General features: G+C 41.9%; 1 protein-coding gene across 1 annotated transcript in view; it reads right to left on the reverse strand.

Annotated features, from left to right (window-relative positions):
• Positions 1-1,024: 1,024 nt before the first annotated feature.
• DRAM1 (DNA damage regulated autophagy modulator 1) overlaps positions 1,025-11,678 on the reverse strand; it is a 58,185-nt gene continuing 47,531 nt past the window's right edge. The window contains exon 7 of the mRNA XM_019651862.1: positions 1,025-1,141. Within this exon, the coding sequence (XP_019507407.1) occupies positions 1,025-1,141 (117 nt within the window). The remainder of the gene's footprint in view (positions 1,142-11,678) is intronic.

The raw sequence follows: 11,678 nt of genomic DNA on the forward strand, positions 1-11,678 counted from the left end.
AGTTGTGGAGGACGTTGCTTCACTGGCCCAAGTTGGCACCATCATTGCGCTCTTCCCGGGCGAGGCAGATCAGTCGCCGGCTTCTGGATGGCTGCTCACACTGGCTGCTGGCCGCTCACACAGGCTGCTGGCTACACACGGTAGCCCATGGCAACCCACTGCAGCAGGGGCTGCAGCCTATGCCATCACCGTGACTCACGGCATCCCAGCTCCAGGTTGAGCTGTTGTTCAGCATCTTAGCTGTAGAGGGCAGCGTCACTGGCCCCCATATGTGGGATCTGAACCGGGGCCCTCTGGCGTCCCAAGCCAGCTCTTAACCAACGCGCCACTTGGCCGGCCCTCCTTAATTCTTTTCTACACGCCAACTCAATTTAGCCATCAACCAATAATTCCATCCATTTATATAAGCATCTATTCACTTAACTGAGTGTTTGCTATGTGTCAGGTACTCTGCTAGATTTTAAGGATGAAAAGATGACTCACATGATACCTGTTAGAGTGCTAGGCATTCAGAGATACAAAGATACAGAGATACAGGTGGCAAGCGTTGAGCCATGAATGATGAAAGCTGAAGAAGTTAGAAAGTAAGTGGGGTCAGTGGGGCCTGGAACATTCAGGGGAAACATCTTGGAAAGAGTGATACTTCTGTAGGGTCTTTGAGAGGTGAGGAAGTTCTTGTTTATGACTACATGTGTTTAAAGTGCAGGATTTTCACAACATCGCACTGAGTGAGGCCCTCTGCTCAAGGCTCTGTGCATCTGGAGGCCTTCTGGAATGCATGCTGTTGGCCAGTGGCCCTGTTCCCTTCTCAGAGGCAGGACTACCACCCACAGCTCTTCGGATGGTCGTTTTTTTGTGTGTGTGTTTTTTTTTTTCATTGCCATGGCCTGTTGGATCAAAGCCTCTGAGTTTGATGCAAGTTCAGAATAATTTCCTTCAAGGATTAACTCATCTTTCTGGGCTCAGAGAGCTTCACAAGCAACATCTGGTACAGCCTGCCGAGGGATTCTTCACCCAAGGAGTTTCAAATTTCAACATGTGAGCCATCCTGCTGAATAACATCATCGACGGGAAACAGCATGCAGACCTTATCTTGTAACAAGAGCTCTGGATAACACTCGCGGTCATATTTTGCACATGACTATAATAAATGGTGCAAACTGTAACAGGTTCTTTAGCACTTTGTTTCTTGCCAAAGGGACTGCATTTCACACTGATGGGTTTAATTCCCTTGTGGGTTTTCTCTGGGGCCATTCCATAGCCCCATCTGTTAACAACAACCCTGCGTATGCACGGACCAGCCCAGAGGCTCACATTCGAATGTAGTTACAGGGAATCTCTTGGTCAGTTCCCTTTGTCAGGTTCCATCTGTCACCTCCCTGTCTGTCCAGGCCTCATGAAAACTCCTCAGCTGGGACCATTTCCTTGCCTTTCGATAATCCTGGCTTTATTGCTCCATGCTATGATTTTTGTATCCCTGGCTCTGCCCTCTGCATCCCAGGGCCTAGTTCCACGACTCCTGGAGTTCTCTTCAAGGTCAAATTATACCTTGTTCTTAAAGGTAAGCCATTATAACAGCGAATAGTTGAGTTTGATGTGTCAGGTATGTATTATTCACAGGGGCCTTAGTATCATCGCCCATGACTCATCAGTGAAAATGAGACTCAGAGCATGAGTGAGCTGCCCAAGTACAAGATATGAACCCATGTCTGCCTCACTCCTAAGACTGTGGTTTTTTTAAGGGGTAAATATAGGGACCCAAAGAAATGAGGAAAACCCAGAGAGTAGAGGCTCAGCATTCAAAGGAGAAAAATTCTGAGACATGGTGAACTGTCTGAAGCCAGAACAGGTTGGAGAATATTGAGACCATTGGCCTGAAGAAGGCTGTTGGCAAACGTTTTCAAGAAAAACTGCAGTAGAATAATGGGTCTAGAAGAGGTCAGGTAGTGGGTAGAACAATACAGACCACCAAGAAAATGAAAGCGTCACCAGATAGAAAATGGAATATAATGAAGGGCTGTTTTGTATCTAATGAACTTGAAACTCAGGGTGAAGCCCAGGAATTGTTTTAATAAGCCCTCCAGGTGATTCTGATACACACTAACGTTTGTGAACCACTACTATAGCACCATGTCTCAGCCTTGGCTGCACATTGGAGTCATGATACGTCTGCCCCATTCCTGAAATTGATTTAATTGCTACAGGTAGTGGGGTAATACAAAGTTCTCCATGTGATTCTAACATGCAGCCAGAGTTAAAAACTACTGCTGCAGTCAAACAGGAGGTGGCAGGGGGAATAATAGCTATGCTGAGCTCTGGCTGTGCCAGGCATTGTGTTAAGACCATGCTTTGCAAGCTTTAATGGGCATAAGGATAGCCCAACAAGCTCCCAGGTACTTTATGGGCATTGCTCCAATGAATCCTCATGACAATTTTGTGAGGCAGGTACCATCATTATTCCCATTATACAGGTAAAGACACTGAGGTTCCAAGGAGTTACCTGACTTGCCTTGGGCATCATAGCAAGGAAGTGCCAAAGCTACAATTTGAAAATCAAGACTTCTTTGAATCCAAAGTACTCATTCTTTTTTTTTTTTTGATTGTGGTAAAATATACACAACAAAAAAATTACCACTTTCAGGAAGTCCTAGCCACAGCAATCATACAAGAAAAAGAAATAAAAGGCATCCAAATTGGGAAGAAAGAAGTAAAATTGTCATTATTTACAGATGACATGATACTATATATAGAACCCTAAAGATTACCCCCCCACACCAGAAAAAATACCTATTAGAACTGATAAATGAATTCAGTAAAGTAGCAGGATACAAAATTAATATTCAGAAATTGGTTAATTTTTATACACCAATAATAAACTATCAGAAAGAGAAATGAAGAAAACAATTCCATTTACGGTTGTGTGAAAAAAACACATAGGAATAAATTTAATCAAGGAGATACAAGACCTGTACTTGGGAAATTATAAGACCTTGAAGAAAGAAATTGAAGAAGATACAAATAAATGGAAGCATATACCATGCTAATAGATAGGAAAAATTAATATAGTTAAAATGTCCATAGTACCCAAAACAATCTATTGATTCAATGCAATTCCTATTAAAATACCAATGGTATTTTTCACAGAACTAGAACAAATCATCCTAAAATTTGTATGGAACCATAAAAGACACTGAATAGCCTCAGCAATCTTGAGAAAGCAGAACAAAGGTAGAGATATGCTACCTGATTTCAAACTACCCTACAAGGCCATGTTAATAGAAACACATGGTACTGGCATAAAAACAGACACATAGAGGGGCCGGCCAAGTGGCTCAGTTGGTTAAGAACTCGCTCAAGAGTGCGAACTCTGAGCAACAGCAGTTCAAGTCCCAGCCCGAGCTGAGCTGCCGCTGAGCTGCCAACAGGTGACAGGGTAGCTCAGCTAAAACAAACAAACAAACAAACAAACAAACAAAACAGACACATAGATCAATGGAACAGACTAGAGAGCCCAAAAATAAACCCACACCTATGTAGCCAATTAATCTATGACAAAAGAGGGAAGAATACACAATGAATTAAAGACAGTCTATTCAATAAATGGTGTTGGGAAAACTGGACAGATACATGCAAAAAAATGAAACTAGACCACCTTCTTACAGCATATACAAGAATAAGCTCAAAATGGATTAGATTAAATATAAGACCTGAAACCATAAAACTCTTAGAAGAAATTATAGACATTAAGCTCTTTGACTTTTCTCTTAGTAATATTTTTAATGATCTATTTATTCAGGCAATGGAAACAAAAGAAAAAAATAAACAAATGGGACTACATCAAACTAAAAAGTTTTTACACTCCAAAGGAAGACATCAACAAAATGAAAAGACAATCTACTGAATGAGAGAAGATATTTGTCAGTGATACATCCAATAAGGGATTAATATCCAAAATTCATTAAAAACTCATACAACTCAACACCAAAAAAAAATTCAATTAAAAAATGGGCAGAGGACCTGAATAGACATTTCTCCAAAGAGGCCATACAGATGGCCAACAGACATATGAAAAATGCTCAACATCACGAACCATCAGAGAAATGCAAATTGACACCAATGAGCTATCACTTCACACCTGTCAGAATGGCCATCATCAATAAATCAAAAAACAACAAATGTTGCAGAGGATGTGGAGAAAAGGGAACCCTCTTGCACTGTTGGTGGGATTGTAAATTGGTACAGCCACTATAGAAAACAGCGTGGAGGTTCCTCAAAAAATTAAAAATAGAACTACCTTATGGCCCAGCATTTCTACTTCTGGGTATTTATCCAAAGAAATCTAAAACACTAATTCAAAAAAATAAATATATGCATCCCTAGGTTCATTGCAGTGTTATTTACAATGGCCAAGATATGGAAGCAACCTAAGTGTCCATCAATAGACAATTGGATAAAGAAGATGTGGTACATATATGAAATAGAATATTACTTGGCCATAAAAAAAAATGAGATCTTACCATTTGCAACAACATGGATGGACCTAGAGGGTATTATGATGAGTGAAATAAATCAGAATGAGAAAGACAAATATCATATGATCTCATTTATATGTGGAATATGAAGAACAAAAAAACAAACAAAACAGAAACAGACCCATAGATACAGAGAACGAACTGATGATTTCCAGATGGGTGGGGGGTTTAGGGACTGGGTGAAAAATGTGAAGGGATTAAGAAGTACACATTGGTAGTTACAAAACAGTTACAGGGATATAAAGTAAAGCATAGGAAATATGGTCAATAGTATTGTAATAACTATGTATAGTGCCAGGTGGGTACTAGACTAGTTGGGGGATCATTTTGTAAATTATATAACTATCCAACCACTATGCTATATACCTAAAACTAATATAAAATATTATTCAATGTCAACAGTAATTGAAAAAAATTTAACCACTCTCACCATTTTTAAGTGTATAATTCAGTGACATTAAGTGCATTCCCAATGTTGTACAACCATCACCACTATCCATTTCCAGAACTTTGTAATCACTCAAAACAGAAACCCTGTACCCATTAAACAATAACTCCCAATTCTCCTCTGCCTTTAGCCCTCCGGACCACTGTTCTGCTGTCTGTCTCTATATATTCATTCTAAATCATTATGTTTCTAGATGGGCTCAAAGTAGAAATGGAGGCACTCAAATTGACCAAATGTTTTCCGTGAATAAGGGTATCTCTGAGTTGAGTGATGCCCCTACCTGCATCCTGTGCTCCCCAAATACTGAACAACTTGTAAGTCCCACCCAACAGCATGTTCTCTCTTGTCTCTGTGCCCAGCACATGAAAATCTCTTCACTATCTTTTCCCACCTCACCTTCATTTAGCAAACTCCATCTGCTCCAAGTCTCACTTCACGCCTGACCATCCTGGGGGATCTGAACTGAGTGCTTCAGCTAGCATTGTCACAGAGGCCACAGCTTTGCAAACTAACCCGCACTCCAATCACCTATGCATCTCGTTAAAAGGAAGATTCAGATTTAATGAGTCTGGGGCAGGGCCTTAAGAATCTTCATTTCTATCAAGCTCCCAGGTGCTGCTGTTGCTACTGGTCCCTGGACCACACTTTGAGTAGCGAGATCAAAGCGTGCAGTGCTTCACCATCATGTTTATTGCAGTGTTTCCTTGGCTGTTTCTCCACTCCACTGTAAATACCTTAAGGCAGAAACCCATCTTATTTATCGTTATTTTCCAGAGCCCAGCATTGTGCCAATCCAGAGTAACTCTCAATAAATGTTGAATGAATGAATGAATGAATGAATGAATGAGCTCACAGCTGGAAGGATAAAAAGAAACAGATCTGTGAAGAGCCTCTTATAAGCCACACTAAGGAATTTAAATTTTATCCTGAAGTTATGAGAGCCACTGAAGGATTTTAAGTAACAGGGTGATGTATCAAATGTATATGTTCAGTATGTAAGATGAATTGGAAAGGATCAGGACTGAAATCAGGGAAACAATAGTGAGCTACTGCACTAGTCCAAGCATATAATTATGAAGGCCTGAGGCAGTGGTGGTGGGAACAGAGAGGAGGAAGAGGATTCAAGACCATATAGATGGGCTGACTGCACACCCCCATTTGCTTCAGACAGACCCGGTTTACTCTGAGTATACTTATTAATAGCGCCCCTTCATTCCCCCAAATGCCCTGGGTTGGATGATAATTAGCTGTCCCCCCCATAAATTGTACATAGACGATAAAGTTTATAAAACATGTGCTAGGCAAAGAGCACAGTAGGGAGTCTAAAATGACTCTCAAGTTTCTGCCCTGGGTGGCCCAGTGGATGGTAACACCATTCCCCAAACTAGGCAGTCCAGGAGGAGGACCCGTGGGATAAATGTTTCTGTTTAAAAATATTTAAGTAAGTCATTACAAACTATTAAGCAAATTATAGTACATACCATGACAGAAATTGCAAAGGACACACACAATTGCTGACGTTTGGGAAATTCTCATGGAAGTATCACCAAATTGAGAAGCACATCCCCTTCTGAAGCTCTGAATGGAGTTAGTCTCAGAGCAATTTGTTATATTAGGAAACCTGCCCTAGGCTGGCAGTCTGACCAGCTGTAGATGGGAAGTCAAACTGGCCAATTAATTCCAGCTTTTTCTCACTCCCCATTTTCTCCCCTTCAAGTCCCTGCTGCATCTGCTCCCAACAACTGACGACTTCGGAGTATCTTCAGGATTAACTGGATCATAGTTAAATGGCCGCTGTCATTTAGACAGTGAAAATAGTGCAGTACCACGCCAAGGCCTGGTGAACCGAGTCTGAAGAACAGCTCCTCATTTGACCTGAGCCAAAGGTCAGGGAACACCAAAATGTTCTGCCTCATTTAGAAGCCACATGACCTCAAATCCTTACTAATCTCTCTCCATACTTGCCAACACCTCGGCTTTTTTCCTCCCCCCACCACCACATGTCAACAACTAGGTAATTATTTAATAAACCTCAGAACATACCTTTGCTTCTTGTCTTGGCCAGAGAGAGCTGGGATTTTCCGGGCTTCAGTTTCAAGGTGGCTCTTACTTAAGGGTTCCCAGTGCGGTCAAGCGGAAGAATAAATTCACCTGCTAGAGCCTTTTAAGGGAACTTTCAAACAAAACTGTGGCTTTTCAAGTATTAAGAGGAAATGACAGACTGAACTGAGCTCAGTATTCATTTTAATACACATGTTAAAGGTTACGTTAGCGGCTGTCAAATTGCTGGCCAACTCTAAATACATCACTCTTCGCCTTAAATCAGATGTCTTGGGTGGTACCCGGAACTTGCTACTCTGGGCTGACCCTGAGCAAAAGGATTGTTCAAGAAGGTGAAATTTGTCTTCCGGGCACTCCTATTACTCGGGCTAATATTAGCCTGATGAGCAAGAAAGCAGGAGAGTAGAAACCCGAGACTCGGAGTCCCAAGGCCCTCACTGCCCCCTGACACAGGCTCAGATAACTAACTCCATGTCTGGTGCTGGAGGTCTGACGCCAGACGTTTGATCAGTGTGAACTCTGAGCACTTCTTTTCCCCGGCCTGGGGGTAGCCAGAATGGTCTTTCCTCTGAACCCCACCATGACTTACTCCTTGGGGAGCAAATACTGGATGTTGCTTTCCAAACAGAAGGCAACCCTGAGTCCATCTCACTACACCAACCAGAAACAAAAGATACTAAGAGGTGAGAGTCCTAAGAAACCACACCTCACAGCCTTCAGAGCCGAAATCATACTGAAACCACCCCCGCCCCAACCCTCCAAGCCCTATGGAATCCTTGGCTATTTTAGACTATTTCCTCCTCAGTCTGCATGGATGATGGAGGCCTCTGCCTGCAAGTCTTAGATGCAGTTTAACTAGGACCCACTCTTTTGAAACAACAACCCCAACATTTTACTCATTTTTCTAAACTTGCCAGTTTGGAGATTTCACTCCTCAGTGCCTTGTATTATATGACCCTAGAAAAGCTAATTCATACTCACATGATAATGGCTGATAATCTCATTGACCTCTTGGAAAAAGTTGACTGTAGGAGTCACAGCCCTGGGTTTACTCCTGGTCCCATTCCTTGGTACTTGATGACAACCTCACTGCACCTCAATTTCCTGAATTTTCAGTAAAATGGGACCAACTATAATAATGTGTCTTCAATATGGTAGATGCTCAGCGTGAACAGAACCTGGGTGATAACCCAAGCAGGTAGAGGAATGTTCCTGGTGCTTAAGCAAAAGTCCCTGAATACCTCATACTAAAAAAAAAAAAAATAGGATGCCTTTCCATAGGTAATTCCAAATAATATTTTCTTTTTTAAATGGTAGAAGGATTTTTAGGACAGTGAAACTATTCTGTATGGTACTACAATAGTGGATACATGTCATTATACTTAGGTCCAAACCCAGAGAATGGAAAACACTAAGAGTGATCCCTAATGTAAACTAAGGACGATGGGTGATGAGGAGGAGTCAATTACGTTCACTAGTTGTAACAAATTACAACTGGCGGGGGATGTGGGTATTTGGAAAGGCTGTGCATGTGTGGAGGCATGGGGTGTGTGGGAACTCTGTACCTTTCATTCCGTTTTGCTGTAAACCTACAAATGCTCTAAAAAATACAGTTTATTAATTTTTAAATTACATAAAAGGCACATTTAAGTGAAATTAAAGCTTATGACTTTTAAATAAACGTTTTCAGTTTTTCAAAGCTGGAGTTTCCTCTCTTTTTTGTGGTCCCTGTATTGCTGGTGTCCCCACTCAATGGATCATTACACATTGGCCATCAACCTACAAGGTCAGGGAGGGCCAAATGGTCTTTGGATTCCCCCAAGTGTTCTGCAATGGTCAGTTTGCCGGAAAAGGAAAAGAGAATATCGTGGTTGATGACTGATGTCTATAAAAGCACAATGTTCTCAAAAGATCAGGTGTTAAGTGACGTAGCAGCCCTTCAAAGAGATACCAAAAAGAGAAAGTGGGTAGAAAAGGGACAAGATTAGAAGAGGCAGGGACAAAAGTTTGAGATCACAAAAAACCAACGTGAGCTGGAGACGCTCTTGACCATGAAAAGAAAAGCCAGAGAGAGGAGGTAGGAGAGAGCAGTGCTGTGCTGTGGCAACAGAGGGGGGCAAACAGCCTACCCCGTGCCCCAGGTGTTCAAATAAAAGGGAGAATGGAGAGTGTTTATAGAAAAGGGACCAAGTCAGCTGGCCTCTGGCCTCCACCATCTACAGCAGAATCCACATCTGTGCCTGTAGAGGCAGTGAGTCACCAAGAAAAAGTGAACTTATGCTTGGCATCCTCAGTTTAGAAGAAAGTGTGAAATAATTGGAAAGATTTCCCAACAACAAAAAATACGCTCAAGTAGAATGTTCTAAAGGCAAGATGACGGTCAGTATTGGTCAAATTACAGAGGCACTTCCCGTTTGTCCTAGCATTCCCATAGCATTCCCACTTATGGGAATTTCTCCCACAGATTTCCTTGCACATGTGTGAAATGATGTACGTACAAGGTCATACACTTGTAATTGCAAAAGTTTGGAAACCACAAGATTGTTCATCCAACAAAGGACTTGTTTAATAAATGAGGGCACAACCATACAATGGAATACTGTACAGGTGTGAAACATAACAAACAAAAAATGAGGAAGCTCTCTATGTATTGATGAGGAAACATTTCTAAGACACATTGCTTAGTCAAAAGAGGAAGGCTCAAAGCTGCACAGTATGCTACTTTTGGGGTTGAGCATAAAAGGGAAATATTTTAAAATATGTGCTTCTGCTTGTATTTTCATAAAAAGTAGATCTCAATAAGGAAAGGGGTGAATCGAGTAAATGTGGGTAGAGAAAAATACAAAGGCTTTTCATAGAATCCCTTTTCATATTGTTTTGATTTTTGAATCATATGGATATTACTGATTCGAAAATTTTTCAACAAGAACAAATGGTACCGAGAGTAAGGGCTGTGAATGGGAACAGTTGAATCCTCACTTATTTAGAAATTATTTTTCACTCCAGCGTGGTGAGTCCAGATAAGTTTACTGTATTTGCATATTGTTGGTATCTCCTTCAGTGTCTCCCAAGCATCGATTTTGGAGGTCACTGCCACCCCGTCCCCAACATGAATTTGGCACTCTGCTGCCCTTCATTTTAGAAGATGAATCTGCTGGGGGTGACCAAGGAGAGTCAGAAACTTCTCCTCCAGGGCTTGAAGCTGTGGTTGTTCTCTTGTGCAATAGACAGGACACAGATGCATGACCTTCTGGCCTTGAGAATGCGGGGTACTCAGAGCCAGACCAAGAGTATGTGTGTGGGGAGACGGCTGGGCTTACTGATTGCCAGAACCAGGGAGTGGGAGAGAATGGGATATCACTTATCTCCCTCCTACTATTTCTTCCTCATTCCAGGTCCAAACACCAGACCAGTATGTATCCAACTGAGTAAAAAAACAGGAACATGGGACAATGCCACATGTAAAGATGTTAGGAAACCCAAACGCAGCACAATACTGACGTACTTAATTTGGTTTATGAAATGCAGTTTCTGTGTAATCCTGTTAGTCTTTATTCAACAACTACAACAAAAAAGAACCACTTGATTAGCAATCAGGAAAACAAGAGTCCCTGGCTGCCATCTGTTGCCATCTGGCAGTAGCATCTCTTGTACATCATTGAACTTCTTTTTGCCTTAGTTTCCTCATCTGAAATATATAACTGTCTGATCAACCTCAGAGGTTAAATAAGAACACAAGAAGCTTGAGAAAGAATAAATATCACTTGGAAGTTAACCGAAGGCAGGTTTATTACCTAAATGGCTTACACTTTCTTTTCTTTTAACCTGAAAAGGTTGTCAGCAAGTACATTTCATTTGCTCTGAAACAAGTTAGGTCAGCTTCTCTGGTGCGGGGGGCAGTGGAGTGGGTGGTTACTTTAATACCATTTTGGAATCTTGCTTTATGTTTGTCCAAGATCCATTTCTCATTCCTTTCTCCTAAGAAACAACTTTCACCCACCATCAGCCCAGTAATATGGGTGGTGCTGACCTCTCCCTGCTCCAGAGGTAGACATGTGACTCAGGTCTGATGAATCAGTGCATCCTGCCTCCCTGGGCTACAGGATGGGCATGTGACCCAAGCCAGCCAATCAAGGATGAGTTTCAACTCACGGGTTTTTGTTGGAGCTACTGAGAAGTCTTCTCTGTCCACTGCACAGGTTGTAGGCCTAGGGTTTCCAAAAGCCATCTCACTCCCAGGGGAAAGCATGCCTGAGAATGACGCCAGCAGAGAAAAGAAGAGCTCAGAGGAGAGAAAAAATGGAGTCCTGGTGGCACTTTTGGATCCACCATCTCTGGAGCCAGCTCAAGTCCTGTACCTCTCAGTTATTTGAGTCCATAGATGCCCCCTTTTCCTTAAAAAAATTGAGTTGTATTTGTGGTGCCTTCAACTCTGAGAATTTTTGACTGATGCAAACTTCTGATACTAATGTTCAAGGATCTCTACACAGATAAACCATCATGCCCACATGCAAAGCTATATAAATTAAGAAAACATAAGGTTTAGGGCTGGCCGAGTGGCGCGATGGTTAAGAACTCGCTTGGGATGCCAGAGGGCCCCGGTTCAGATCCCACATATGAGGGCCAGTGACACTGCC

Source organism: Hipposideros armiger, unplaced genomic scaffold (genome assembly GCF_001890085.2).
Source record: "Hipposideros armiger isolate ML-2016 unplaced genomic scaffold, ASM189008v1 scaffold_168, whole genome shotgun sequence".
In the NCBI taxonomy this organism is placed as follows: Eukaryota; Metazoa; Chordata; class Mammalia; order Chiroptera; family Hipposideridae; genus Hipposideros; species Hipposideros armiger.